General features: G+C 41.6%; 1 protein-coding gene across 1 annotated transcript in view; it reads left to right on the top strand.

The window, feature by feature from the left end:
- The first annotated feature begins 10,955 nt into the window (after nucleotides 1–10,955).
- Nucleotides 10,956–15,914, top strand: part of htr7c (5-hydroxytryptamine (serotonin) receptor 7c) — a 28,886-nt gene continuing 23,927 nt past the window's right edge. The window contains exon 1 of the mRNA XM_030060325.1: nucleotides 10,956–11,591. Coding sequence (XP_029916185.1) covers nucleotides 11,125–11,591 — 467 coding nt within the window. The 5' untranslated portion in view covers nucleotides 10,956–11,124. The remainder of the gene's footprint in view (nucleotides 11,592–15,914) is intronic.

The following is a 15,914-nucleotide window of genomic DNA, read 5'->3' on the forward strand; positions in this document are numbered from 1 at the left end:
ACACAGATAGGAAAAAAAAACACAGCAACATCATTTAGAATAACTGTTCAGCTCTTACCCTAGTGGTGGTGTTCAGGAATGGGAGAGTGTTATTCACTAATTGATAGGGAATCCTACCTGTGACCTGCTCACTTCTCTAACCCCAGTGCGGCTGGCCCCCTTTGAACCATATGTCTGACAAGCTCAGCCATATGGCGCCGTTGAGTCTAGTTTATAGCTGATATTTTACGATAATTCACACAAACAGTAATAAACTATGCTATGTTCCCAGCCCAGCAGCACTCTCATAACACATCTGTGTTGCCTGACACTCCTAAACCACCACGGCTGCCACAATGAGAGCTCAGATGCTTCAACAAAAATTCTGGACCAGGCCAACAGCTTTGGAACAACTGTGTCCTTTTAAAAAAATACTTGACAATAATGACATTTAAAATGTCATTTCTGAGAACCTTGAAACAACCTGTGCACAATAAATGATATTAGAACACTGAAACGCCAGCTTCAGACAATGCATACACACCACACTTGAGTCAGAGTGATTCAATATTCATATTTGGGATTTTTGAGAATTGTTGTGTTCTATATTACAGCCTTTTATGATGGCCCCAAGGCTGTAGTGATAATAACCAGTCTTGGCTTAAATGCCTCGGCACCCAACTGTGGCCATTTTTCACCCTTCATGTGTTTTATACTATTTATTTGGGGATGCAAAGTGCCACTAGTAAAGAGCTACCCATAATGACAAGATGATTCCTCTTCTATTTGCCCTGTTTAATTTGTGCAGAATTGTTCCTTATGTCCACGGAGGCCCTGCTAGGCTCCCAGCACTTAATGCCTTCATGAATGTGCACAAACATATTCCTACAGTGTGTAGAATTTTGACTGAGGTGCTGTAAAATTCCTAAAAATCCAAAAGCCAACTCAACTTTACGTTTCCAGGTCACTGGTTAGGTTGGCAATTAGTCTTTGACTTGATTGAAGTAATCACAAAAATGCTCCCAGAAGTATTAAGGAAGTGATTTTGTGCTCACACCTGGTCTCTGCTAGAATAAAGGAATCGCTGTTCCAGAAAGTAAACTTTCCTCTGCCCCCACCTCCTTTCATTTTAACCACAATTATTTAGTGAGTGACCAGATGGGATGGTGCACCTCCGGCAGGTAAAATACTTTGCATTTCCCTAGTGTCATCTTTCCAGGAATTAAGAGAAACTGAGTTATTTTTGGATTGTCTGGCATGAGGTTTTTTTTTTTTTTTTTTTTTTTTTTTTCAAAGACTGGCTTTTGGGAGCATACCAAAGGGTAATATCATAAGGGTCTCAAACTAATGTGTAATCCTCCAATTCAAGAAGTAAGTAGAAAAAAATCTGTCTTTAAATGGGGTGGGAAAGGATTCCTTGTCAGGCACAACAACATGGATGAAGCAGCTCTTGAGTGGTCTTGATTAAAAATGTCATGCATGGGATGACAGAAAGAGAAGACTGCAGACTTTATACTGTCTTTCAAAAAACTAAATAGGAGGAGACTGAACACTGTACATTGTAAAAAAAAAAAAAACAAAAAAAAACAAAAAAACAAAAAAACAATTGCATAGTTGCATTAAAGCAGACATAATTCAGAAAACGCTCGTATGGAAGAGGCTGGACGGGGAGGTGGGACTTGAGCAGCATCAGTGGCATGAATGATCAGCAGAGTGAGTGTGAGCTGTCAGATTAGAAATGTCAGATTATATTATACAGATTATAGCATCACAGTGACTTGTGATTGGCGATCATACGAGTCAGACGGTGGCCAATCAGATGATGGATGATGCATGTCTTCGGTGTTCTGCAAAGCCAACCTGAAAAATCTGAAAAAAAAAAAAAGATGAGTACTGTAGTTTACCAGAACATTTGCACAAAAAAGCCTCACTAGACAAAACTAGACAAGAAAAATATATTTCATATGAAAAACAGTGGGAAAAAATACAGTTCACATTAGGTGAAAACATAAACTTGAAGATGGTGGGAACCATGTGATGCTGGAGAGAAGGACAGTTTCATTTACTATTAGTGCTCCAAACTGAATTGTACAAGTCCATCACAGGGCTAAGACACACACACACACACACACACTCACTCACATAGACAAATGCTGCCACGCTCATGTTCACACCCTTTTTTCTTTTTCAAAATATGACCTGTGACCTCTGGCTTTCAGTTACACATTCATTATACAAAACACCGGGGACACAGTGTTTATGTGGAGTACACTGATGAGGTCAATCCAGGGAAAAGCCATTAACCCTCATTGACTGCCCTTATTAAATCTGCACCAATCACACAGGAGCAGAGGCAGATGAGTTAGATGGAAGATGTCTGTAATATTTTGAACACTGAGTTCACTGAAACACAGTATGTGTTTTGAATATTGGCTTATTCTATTTTCTGTTTCTAAGTACTGTGTTAAATCCGACCTAGCCTCATCGAAAAGACTTTAAAGTCCATTCAATCTGGTGCATTTGTTACCCTGCACTGAGAGATTACACCTGAACTTCTCAAGTAAAAAAAAAAAGTCTACCAGTCTATTTTATGTGTGAAAAGAGTTTATTTTCCCTTTTAACCTCAAATAAAACTATTCAGTAAGAAGCACAATAACAGGCGTCAACTTAACTTAAATTGTATGAAAATAGAATCCTTTTGAGAAAACAAAATGCAGATTCATACTTTTCTGAAAAATTTGTTGTGATATGTCTTTTTGTGGCTGGTTCATCTTATGCAGTCACTAACTGGAGTCTGTAGTTTAGCCGCCTTTTTGTTTACTGCGACATTACTAACAAACAGCATTACGCTCTTTGCCGTTCAGTGGCCATTTCCCCAGACAGGTACTCTTTCAGAGCCGGGCACCAGATGTGGTTTTCTACTCTGCTCATCACTTGTCATGATGTGATTATCTATTTGTTGCCCCGCTTCTGCTCCTTGCCAGATAATGTCGCTTTATTAAGGTCATGGTCGCAAATCCTCAATTTGCTGCCAAGAAAACGAAATAAACAATGTTTATCTTCAGGCCCATGAAGAGGGACAATCACAAGCTCTCTGACATCAAGTGCAATCTAATTCTAAAGAACAGACAATTTAGCTCTGCATCTGATTGGCCAAGGCAATTATGCCAATTCATAACGGTGGGGCTCAGACGGGCTCACTGCCAACACTGACAATATTCACACCAGATCTAACAAACTGATTCATGGCATTCTAACTGATCAGGTCAAAGCGATTGTTTTCCTTCCTCCCCTGCAGAAATGTGAAGAACTGCTTTGAATTTGTGGTTGTCTTTTTGTCAGATTTTTATGGCTATTGCGCCAAACCCATGATCAAAACCGGCAGGCTGTGTGTCTTTTTGTCTGTCCAGCATGGTGTGTCAGACAACACTGGTCTGACTTTGATGAAAGTTGGAGGGGTCACTCTGAGTAGCCTGATGGACGCGCTATGATGAAGGGGCAGTGAAGGTACCATTTACAGGTAAAAGCCTAAAGGGCTTCATGTTGTCAAGATGATGAAACTTGGAGGAATGCTTGTGGCATTTGGAAGGAACAATATGTTTCATTTGTTTTGACTGAACATTTAATTAAGAAGAAGGAGAAGAAGACTATATATCTTCAGTACATCTTAAATTGTTTGGTCTGAAAGGAGCATGTTGAAAAGAAAATCACAAAGTCTTGTTGTGAAGACACTGCTATATCGGAGAAATGAGAATATGTTCAGGCCAAGGTTGACCTAGTTTTGAATAAACTTCTCCAAACATACTTTATGAAACTGTAATTTTGCAAAACCTACTCCTGCCATACCTGCATGCACACATATGGTTGATTGCACAAAGACAGAGCAGCACTGCTTTACAGGTAACAAGTTTGCAGCAGTTTATTTGACCTTGTCATGCTGAAGTTTCACGCTCTCCTAACTGTCTAGCTCTATGGCCCCCAAAGCAGGTGCAATCCCATACCTGCTTAACCCTTCTCATTACAACAGCTTCAGAGGGCTCAAAGTGACAGCGTCATGCTGACAGGTTGTTATGCATAAGCCCTGCCAGCTTGCCTCAGAGGCATTCCACATGGGAAACCTGCACCACCTCTGGCATCTCTGCATTGCTAAGGTCCTTAGCGTAAATGGGGCAGATTTCCCTGACAGCAGGAGGGTCTTCCAGCGACTGCCAGTGCCCGCCGGCGTTAATCTGATGTGACAATCATCATTACAGAGTTGTGCATCAGGCTGAGTAGTAGGTTAGCGAGCAAAGGCCAGGGCTGTGGTGATCCCGTCCAGGGGGGAGTGACAGGCAGCGAGGCATTGTGGGAAGCAGCACCGGCCTCTCCAGAGCCAGAGGCGACAAACTCACCACAGCTGTTCCTGCCTGGATGATGATGCAGGCAGCCAATGTCCTGGGAAGCTTTCCCACATGTCCTCGACTGTCTCCCTGCATCTTCAGCAGCACTGCCTTTTCCCTTTTAGATTGTCTTCAGTGCTCAAGGCTGAGGAGACAAGGCAACAAAGATAGACACGTGATCAAAACTCAACAATTGAAAAGTACACTGACACTGGCATACAAGAGAAAATGTGCTTTCAGTTCAGCAGTTTGCTTTTGAGTCTTGGAGAATCTATTTATAAACTGGTGACTTCTGCTGCTGTTGGTACTGGCAAAATGCCATGATGTTCATTCCCTAAAACTCAAGGAGCAAATGTGAAAAGCAAGCATTTTGAAACTAATGTTTTTTTTGTTTTTTGTATAATTTTGAAGTGAGCCACTTGAGGTGGCAGTTGGGCCTGAAATAACTGTGGAGAAACATTCAAGGGCAACTGGGTATGTGTGGGTGCAGGTATGAATGTGTGTGTGTGTGTGTGTGCGCGCATGATTGTGTATGAGAGGGTCTGGCAGTCCTCCAGAAGTGTTTGTACGCACTGTATTCTGCTGGTTGCAGCATTATTTAGCCTGACATCAAACAAATCACGCCATCATTTGTCAAATAAAGTGATAACTTGAAGGGCCTGATAATTAGCATTATTAATTAATTCACAAAGCTTTCCACGGGATATTGTTCAGTTTAAATCTTTCATTGATCAAATAAGACGTCTTACCACACACACACACACACACACACACACACACACAAAAATAGGCGAGACACGGAGGTAGCCAAGTTTTTGTTTGTTTGTTTACGCCCAGTTGTTAATTTAATGGAAGATAACCTTTATTTGTCCGCTTGATTTACTGCCACTGCACAAAAAAATCAGCTCTCAAAATATCGCTCCCCGGACATTTTCACGACACATTTTTGAGGCTCCAACTAAACTGTCCGGCGAGCTGTCAGTTCACAGTGCATTGGCTTCATCTTCAGCGACTTCCCTGTTGGGTGGAGTTTACGGTTTTTAAGCACTTTGAAACCCAGAAGTGAAGTAGTATAGTTTTGCTCTTTTCATTAGTTTTTATTTTGATTTCGTTTTAATTTTATTTTCAATTCCGCTGCGTTTATTTGCCGCCCTGGCAAATTTTCCTCTCAAGAAAAAAACAAACAAACAAATAAATAAATAAATAAATAAAATAAAACGTCGTTGTTATAAATTCTGTCAAGATATAGCCACATGTGTTTACGGTAAGGGTTGTGGTTGGATGAGGGCTCACATATCAAACTTGCTCTACTGAATGTGCAACAGGTCGGCGAATTATCTGACCAATCACAGGGCTGCTGGGCCTTGTCCTCTTATGACATCATAAAGGCTATGTGACGCCTGTGTGTATAGGTGAGAGAAGACAGAGAGGGTCTCTGTTCACATCAAACACTCGAGCTTGATGCTGGATGCAAATATCCCAAGTGGATGAAATACTGACGGACATTGGACTGTTCTACTGCTGAACAATTTGATTTAGCCGCTGAAAGACTAAATCTGCTTATTTTATTTCTTTCCCTAAGCGTGGTCAGCGCAGGGAGATATACAAACCAGACACTGGAACACTGGAAGCTGCTAGTAATGAATTCACTAGAGACAGCTCAGTGGGGCTCTGACACCATCTCTCCTGACGCTTTCCCTTCATCCCAGGAGGTCATGGACAGCTATGGAAGTGCCAAGAAACTGCCCCCACCGTGGTGGAAATCTAAATCCATAATCAAAGGCACCAAGTCACTGGAGGCCAGGCACCCACTAGACAGCCTCCCACCCCTCACCAAGACCTTCCTGACAATGGCAAACCGTGGAGAGTCATTTTCAGGTGAGCACAAGTGCAATGATGAGAACCTACAGGACAGCAACAGTCACAAAAAGCCTCAGGGTGTGGTCAGTTCCTCTAGCAGAGAACTGCAAGTAAATCAGACCCGAGCCAAGTTGAAACGTACAAAAAAGGCTGAGAAGGACCGAAAGAAGACGGGGATGGAGGCAGGTGTGACCGCAGCAGTGACAGAACAAAGCACTCTCTGTGTTGATGACATGCGGGCTCCTGCACGTCTGCCCTCTCTGATGGCAGCTCCGAGAGCGAAGATGGAGCCTCTTCAAATGGACACACCTTTTGCTGCTGCACTGCCTGCAGACCGCCCTGTGCTCGGCAGCTCTGCGTTATCAGCGCACAACTCACACCAAGAAGACATGTTTGCCCCATTCTCAGCCTGTGATGCCATAAATTCTCCATGGGCTCCAAATGTGGATTTGATGAACCTGGACTCTGCCTTTGTGCCAGGGGACATTTCTCTTCAGGGACTCTTGGTACCCAGTCCACCTGCCTGGCCGAAGCCCGTTTGGCTTGTTAGAAGACAACATAGACGACTTCGTCCACTGTCTCAGAAATCTCTGCAAGAACTGATCCGTACCTGCCAGATTACAGGACCTAGAGCCACAGCATTTCCTGCATCCCATGTGCAAACATGCTTTTAATGCAGGATGGTGAAGGAGCGGTGGTACACGGCAGGAAGGTTCTCTCCAACACAATGATTCCCTCACTGATGGAGCAACACTCTGCTGAAGACTTTAATGCCAAGCCATGCCAAACATGTGCAAAATGACTGTAAATAGTGACTTGTGACTTTGAATAAACATAACCTTGAACTTGAATTTCAATGGCACTTTCATTTCATACATGTCCATTCCTCTCCATTTTAGTCTGTTTACACAAGAGTTTGCATGTCAGCAGTCTTGTATGAATCTTTTAGACCAAAAGGTCAGCAATAAAATGAAAACTTCAACTTGAATACTCTTGAATACAAACCTGATAATTCTCCCTGTAGCAAGATGTGTTACAGGAATCACAGTAAGTCTGTTACAGGAAAATGCACAGTACAATAATTTCTCGATTGTTTTTTACTCTTATGTATGGTATTTATTCTACAGAAGTTTTGCATAATAAATGTTATTCCAGTGGTAACATTAACTCTTAACATAATGTCAATGACAAAATAAAGTAAAGTAAAGTAAATGTGAAGTAAAACTAATTAACAGTAGGGAGGGGTGAGATACATCACAGCTCTCGTGCTGTTTGTTTCAAATTGCACTTCATACTATGCCCAGCAGGTGGGGCCATTCAGTTTTTTGATTTGCCTTATGGCTCCATTTTTTTTTTCTTTCTTGTATTTGCTGCTTGAGGTCACCAGTAGAGATGTGAGCTCAGTGCCCATACTGGTGCTATTGCTTTCTGTGATGTCATATTTTATCACGTGTTATATATCGTTTTTTATCTTTCAGCCTAAGCCAAAAGATCATGTAAGTATATAAAATTGTCATTTTGCAATTTAAACTTAGATATTTATGTGCTAGCCTTAGCTATTTTAAAAAGAACTTTTAACGCCTCCTTTTGGCCTGAAAAGCCACCATTCAGCTTCTCAGACAGTGTGGAAAAAGAAAACCCCAGTATTGAGGTCCAAAATGAAAGTTTGAGGCTATAAAAGTTAATATGTTATGTGAGGCTTATTCAGCGGCTCCCCAAACATTTCACTTCTCTCAAACCCTCGAGCCCAGACACAGGCTTTTAGTTTGAAATGTGTTAAATAAAAATAAAATATATCTCTTATAAAATTAAAATGAAAAACCCCAACATTACTTTGGTCTTTCTTTCTATAGTCTTTAAAAAAAGACACCTTTTTTGTGGTTCGGATTTTTTTTGTCAAGACTATATATTTGTTCCACAAAAGTATTCCAGTGCAGTCTTATGGACACAAGACATCAGTTTGAGTTCAACATAACTGCATTTGATGATGAGCCCATGGTATTGGCCTACACATATTTTTAGTGCTTTTAATTATTTACACGTTTAATTCAGGCTCCAGAATCAGTGCATCAGTGGTTAATATTTATATCTAGACATAAAAATCTTTTTAAGTGATTAACTGAATTCTCAGATGCACTTCTTAAACCTGTTAATACAAAATGAATGCAATGTTCACTGAAAGGGTCAGTTATTAATTCCATTTCATTATTTCAAATTTAAGATATAAATAAATGACTGAATTTATTCATGGATTTGTGATAAATGATGTAATGATGTAAAATTTAAGTGTAAGTAATCAGTTTATTAAAGTGTTTTCCTACACATTTTCCATCTCACAGTAAATTTCTCTGCTCCTGTAGTGTTTAATGTACAGTAGGAGCCACAGTTTAGTCTCAGCTCACTCTGTTAATTGGGCTGCATGCTGTCAATGTGCCAGCCAAAACAACTTGGACATCTTATATTGGACCTTTTTTTTTTTTTTTTTTTGCTTGTTTTTTTTTCTCCCACAAATTATTTCTCTGACCTTCTATTTTTTTTTTTTTAAATTTTGATTGTTATGCATCACAACACCAAGACAAATTCCTTGTATGTGCAAACTTACATGGCAATAAATCTGTACCTGAATGTGACTGATGTGGTTGATTTGTAAAAATGATTAGATTAATGAAAATTAAAGTGTACAAGTTTTACACTTTATACATCAGTTTACATTTTACAACCCTCTCTTTTCTCGTAAAAAATCTTTCATTTACCTGTTGAGAGAAATGCATACAAATTACAGACCTATATACAAACAAATACAGCTGTGATGTGTTATTGCCTCTTTGACAAACAAATCAATCATATCTCACACATTTTAATAGAAGGAGTTTTAGTGATAAGGACCATTGTGAAGAGATCAATCACACTGTCAGAGTCAGCAAAGTCTCAGAGGACACGGCTCATCTCCTCAAACAGTGAACTTCCACTACCAGGGCAGCAGATTGCAGGTTCCCTGTGACAGAGAAAGAGAAAAGCTTATAAGGTAATATAAAAATTGGGATATTTGGTTGCAATCCAATTTGCATGTAAACAACCATATTTTTCAAATAATGATGCAAAAATATAAATAATAGTGAAAAAAGACACCCATGGTTCAGTTTGTATTGTGGTTTTTGGCTCACGATTTTCGGTCTCTGGGTCAGTTCATTTTATACATCAGGGAGAAGAAAATATGCTCTGTATTTTTTCTCATTTGCAAAAATAAGCTTTTTCAGTCAGAGATTTCAGATAACAATTTGAAATCAACAAATATTCTTTCAAAGGCAAAAGTCTACTTACACTATTTAAAACAAACATAAAAATACTTCCAGTATGTTCATTAATTCATCAGCACAGTGTGTGGTTGTATGGCTCTAATACAGTGAGTGTGTTTATAACCCTGCACTGAAGGCTTAAGTATGAAAATTATACAGGAACATTGCAAATGTGGATCATTTCTTGTGTCCATCAAGCAACTTAAGGTCTCCATGTTTTCTCAAATTTATTCAGCCTTCCAGAAATTTCAAATCTTAATCCTTCTAAAAAGAGTATTTCACCAAGTTCTCTGAGCCACATTTCAAATGTAGGGACTAAATCGGACTTCCACATCTGCATTATCAATTTTTTGGTGAGTGTCATGCTGAAATATACAGCCAATTTATCTCTGGCAGCATCCAGCATCTGGTCATTTGAACAGCATAAGATGACCACAAAAGGATCCAGTTTCCTTTTTTTTTTCTTAAATGCACAGGGGGGGAAAAAATTATGGAAGACGAGTATGCTTAATTTAGACCATGTGAAATACTGATGGGTTTAAATTACAAGCCAGTGTTGATCCACAAGTCTGTTCAAATTCTAGGTTGTTCTGCTCTGCAGCGCCACCTGCAGTTACACACAACTGGTAGCTGCCTGATGCAACCACAAAAACTGAAGGAGGCGCCTTGGAGGATGAATGCTGCTCACTCATTTTCACTATTTCTCCCCTGTGGTTTGAATATTTGAACTGGAGAGATTTTGGTCACAAGTCCATGTCTCCAAACTTTGGCCTCCCTCCAAAAACATGCCCCCTCATCATCATCCAGTCTCCTTCAGGTGCCCCATATTGTAACCTGTGACCTGTTCCTCATCCCATTGGCTCCCAAACTGTTCCATATCAAAGACCCCCAAAGAGACATGCATTATACCCCACATATCTTTATTTAAGACTGCATCCTAGGAACCCATTTTTTAAAGATATGAATTAGCACAGAATTGCATTACTGTCTATGTATGAGTGGTACAGCCTGGAAGGAGTGAACCAAATGTTCAAAGTGTCATCCTTTCTCTCACTGTGCTGCCATCTAGTTTTGCGGGGGACCCCCTGGAATCAATTCAAGGGCCCCCTGGAGGCCCCCAGACCCCGCTGGATACCACTGCTACACCCACTACACTGCCTCTCCTGCTGGTGGGCTGTTCGTGCGTCTTAAGTGGTGTGTCACATGGAGAGGTGCCGTTTGCGCAGCTCCTCTCCCCTAATAGTCCACATTTGCCATGGAAACGCACCGCAAAACCCGGACCTCTGGACCAGCTAGATTTTAATTTGAATTTTTTTCCCTTAAAATTCTTTATCTCTGGGCAGGACTTTTGCGTGCGAAGATCTCTGCCGTCCCTGGATGAACCATGCGCTCGGTCTAACACATTATCACAGACTGTGCGGATTACTTCTGAGGAGAAACAGGTGAAAATTAAAGTTTTGGCAGCTCTGATCAGGTGCCGTTGCAATTAGACCGGACCCGTAGCCGCTGGACAGGACCAGAGAGCAGGGCACACACTGATCAAATATGCGCGTAATTGGAATACACTGGCGAGGTGTCCCTTGCATCCACACCGGGGTAACATTGTCGTGATGTTCAATACTTCGGGCATCGAACTCACTTTTAACAAGAAAGAGGATATTTCCGAAGTTATCAATGGCACGCTGCAGCTTTTGTACAACGTCCTCGTCACCATCAGCCCCACAACCATGTGGAACGAGTCGTGCGGGGAGCAGCTACAGGATTTTGGCCGGCCGGAGAAGATTATTATCGGGGTGATGCTGGCGATCATCACGGCGGTCACCGTGATGGGGAACACGCTGGTGGTGATCGCGGTGTGCGTGGTGAAGAAACTACGGCAACCTTCAAACTACCTTCTGGTGTCCTTAGCGGTGGCGGACCTGTCAGTGGCCATAGTTGTGATGCCGTTTGTAATAGTGACAGACCTGACCGGAGGCAAGTGGCTCTTTGGAGAGGTGTTCTGCAACATCTTCATCGGCATGGATGTAATGTGTTGCACTGCCTCCATCATGACCCTGTGTGTGATCAGCGTCGATAGGTAAGTTACCAAAGTTGGCAGCAAGAGCAGGCTGTCACATCTTTAAAAAATGACGCACATCTAAGTGCGTCTTGCGTTGTTTCCTTGTAAGAAATCCAGGGAAACGACGCGCGTCTGATTCTTTCATCCTCCAAGCCACTGATGTGCAATAAAGACAGGCTCAGATGAAGGAGATTGTGGTTAATGAGTTGCAATATACATAAGAGGTTTAAAATGATTTAAAATGAGCATTCAGGGCTTTATTAGAGCCTAACATTCCTGAGTGCAGATTCTGTAGGATTCCCTTAGAGCGTTTAAACAGCCACTGACTTAGAAAATTAATAAGCAGACTGTGATTAATTTACAGCACGCTTAATTAATTTGGTTGACCAGACCATGGGCATTCCTTTAGTGTTATGCATTCAGGTTCAGCGCCAATCGACCTCAGAGGTGTCGTGTGGCTTTACATGATTTACCATCGTCCCACATTACTCTACAAAGGACAGGCTCCCAGTTTGCTCAGGGACACACACACACACACACACACACACACACACACACACACACACACACACACACACACACACACACACACACACACCAGACACATGCACGGTTCATTAACAGCTGAAATCAGGGCAGAAGCAGCGGAACGCCATTTACATACTTACTTTACATACTGATTTGTCATCATAGAAGTGAAGCAGTTTACTGCTGAGGTAAATCAAGCGTGAACATTTGCCTCTCCATATTGTTCAGCTCATATGACAAAACACAAACAAGCAAAAGTGCTTCCATTCTGCTCCCTTGCTGTTAACATGGTGCATATCATAACGCATTAAGGCTGGAAATGGTTCAGTAAATGTTCATTTAAACAGGGCACTGACTAGGTTTTGCACAGCGGGGGCCACAGTGCTCCATCCAAATCTTTCATGGAACCCAACCCAGCCATTCCTAAATGCCAGTCAAACTGCTTATCTGTATACTCAAAATGGGGAAACCAAGGCTCTTGACCCTGAAGTCACTCCTCAAAATAACAGAGCTAAACTTGATAGCAGTCATTGGCCTGTTGAGTGTCCACAGGGGACAAATTGGATATCGACTCTCACTATCATTCCCACTGAAATAAAGTCAAGTGATCAATGTCACTGTTCCGCCTCAGTGATCACAATGAAGACAAAGACTCATCATCGAATTGATGATCAGATTATTCAGCCTCTTTGCCTAGGATTTATTACCTCAATACATTAAACCCACAAATTAGACATGCTGCCTGCTTGTGGATGCGGTGAACAACAGGGACTTAAGGATGCCTGAGGAGATAATGCTATTATGGGAGGAACCGGATCCCAGATAGGAGGCTGTGATACAGTGTGATCGCTCCAGTTGGCTGGGCAAACACGACATGATGACCTTGTTCAGGTATGAACAAGGATTTGGTTGTGGTAAAAGATTAAGGCTGAGGTAATGCAATACGCTCTGCAAACTCTTCCAAGGTGAGGTTAGAGGTCACATGTGGTTAGAGAAGATGGATGGGTGGTTCTCTGAGCACACTGTCAGTGCTCATTCACTCACCAGTGATGTCATGACCTGACCTTCTATATACTGGAGAGCATATGAGTCAGTATATGGGACCAGTTAAGCACATCTTCCATCATGACCCCAGCTGTTATGAAAGGAGGTCACCAGTTAGCTGACTTTAGCACAAATATATTGCTAACTAATGAAGACATGAATTAACAATGTCAAAGAGTAGTTGTCAAAATCATTTTAATGCATCTTTGTACCTGTGCAAATGTGTATGTGACAAATATTTGAATCTTTAATCTGGTCTCTCTTAAGAGCAGAGGAAAGCAAAAAAAAAAAAAAAAAAATCTAAATCTTTCTCTCTATATGTATGTGTATATATGTAAACACACATCTATCTGTCTATTTATCTATTTATCTATATGCATATACACACACATATACATGCATATGTATCACTCGTTCCAAGAGTCCTTAATGCATAATCCATTACTCTGGAAGCAAAGTAAGTGTAATGTCATGTATGGCATCCTAGAAAAATTGATTTTTCCTGATTGCTAATTGACTTAAGATGGATGTCTCTCCCTGTTATCCGGTGCAGGATAAGTGGTAGTGTGGCGAACTAGCTCTGTCGGGTCTGACAGCCATTCTCTGTGATTAGACATGTCAATTGCTCATAGCATATGCTCAGCAAGGGCTGAGGGACCCAGCTGTGAGCGGGCATGTCTGAAACGATAAAGTGGACGATTGAATTTGTTACCATAAAATCAAAGCGCGCACGCCCACCTAATCAAACTGGTCTAGAGTTTGTCGTCTCTGCATGGCTACCTGCTTTTTCTTGCTGGGCACCAGAACAAACAGAGCCTGGGAGAATTTAAAACTCAGTCAGAACATTTGATAAAGGAGTCTTATTTTGTGATTAACACTGAGGATTTCATTGCCACACGAGCTTTTCAGACCCACCATACAGACAATTCTGAATACCGCTGGCGCTGGGCTTCATGAAAACAGACTGACGTTAATTAAACAATCGAAAGCGTGTTTGGCATATGACTCACAACAGGAGTCATAGAGATATTCATTAGGGTGGGAATTGCCAATTATAGATAGGCTAAGCTTTATTCAACGCCCCCTCACGTTCCCAAGGACACACACTGTAAAATCAAGCTGTCTGCTTTGATAGTTGGCAGTGTTGCAGATGAGGCTCAACATTGATCAGATGTAGTATTCGGGGCCATATGGTCCCCTAGACTAGGTGCTGTACCACTGCGCTGGATATTGATTTTCTCCGCAAGAGCTCCTTTTAGAATCACAGGGGAGTTGTATGCCAATATGGACACTGTGGCGGTGGAAGAGCGGTCCCATGTGTAGAGGACAAGTGGATTAATATCCAGCCAGTGGCTCTGACAGGCTTTGACAGATGCCCAGAAAGACAGTGGTCACTCTGGTGGACCAAATTTTGACATTTGCTGTCTCGTTGGTCCACACGCAGACAGACCCCACTTTACAAAAGCATCATCTAAGCATTTCTGGTCGTTAAACAGGTGACATGCCTTCAACAGCAACAGGTTCAGTGTCTGTCTCAACAATTCAAGGGCCTTCAGGGACAAATCTGCATTTCCCAGGAATTTCTTCGTCTTCAGGGACTATTTTGCATGTATTTTGATTTGTACATTCACAAAATGGTGTTATTTATTGAATGAAGCCTTTTTTTGCTTTCCAGTGGCTAGTTTGAAAAGTGATTACATTACAAAGCTCCTTTGGTTTTTGCAGGCAGGTTCAGATTAGCCTCAGTTAAAGCATCACAACTGGCTTTCATCTTGTTTGGCATCATCACTACACGATGGCATATGTCCTTCCATGCAGGCAGGTTTGCACTGACACATTCTCTACTCTGCCTCCTCTCAGCGGGGTTTCATCTGCTCAATCAGGTGAATGAGTGCTCTCCGCCTTTCAAGCTGTATTCTGACTGTTATACATGTGAGAATTTGTCCTTTAAGTCATTGAAAAACATCGTCTCACCTATAAGGTACTCCTGCATGCATTCAAAACATCTCCCAGATTATAGTGCAGTGACAGTTCTCACCAATATAACAAGTTAACAGGCTGGTCTCTTTCTGTCCTACAGTCTGATTTACTTGGAAATGATTGAGGAATACACTCAGTGGTGTTGAAATTGGATGTACAGATGCTGATCTGTGGCTGTTAATGCCACGGATGTGGATTTCTGATTGTCTAAAGTGGAAAACATAGATTCCCATGCCTATTGCATGTCCAAAACAAGCAGCACTGCTCCTTAACAGGTATCCCAGCATGCTCTTTTGTTAAAGGCTCAGGCTTGCCCTCGTGCACTTCCCTAAAAAGTTACTTGCTCTCATGGCTGGAGTCAATTTTTAGCCGCGCCAAGTGTAATATGTTGTATCTTCAATAATTCAAAAGCGAATTATGAATGATGCATTAGCAAGAGGAAGTAAGGATATTCCTTTTCTATAGTTCCTCAGCCGTTTGAGAAAAAGGGAATGGAACGATTTGCTATTGCAAGCCACAGAGCCTCATTCAGCTTGCAAATCAAAAAGACATTGACTGATGCACAATGAACATGTGGATGAGGGATGGATCTGAGTCTGGCTTAAAATATACAGATGCTCCCTTGGCCTGGGATCAGGTGGACCAGTGTTCCTCTGTGATGAAGCCAGCAACCTATTTTAAACCTGTTTTTAGCATCTGATAGGCCCTGTCTCTTTGGCTGTCACCCCGAGCATGTTTCAAAGTGTTTTTCTGTCTTTAAGTTTTTTCATCTGGCCAGGTGAGAACAAT

The sequence above is a fragment of the Myripristis murdjan genome, chromosome 9, assembly GCF_902150065.1.
Source record: "Myripristis murdjan chromosome 9, fMyrMur1.1, whole genome shotgun sequence".
In the NCBI taxonomy this organism is placed as follows: domain Eukaryota; kingdom Metazoa; phylum Chordata; class Actinopteri; order Holocentriformes; family Holocentridae; genus Myripristis; species Myripristis murdjan.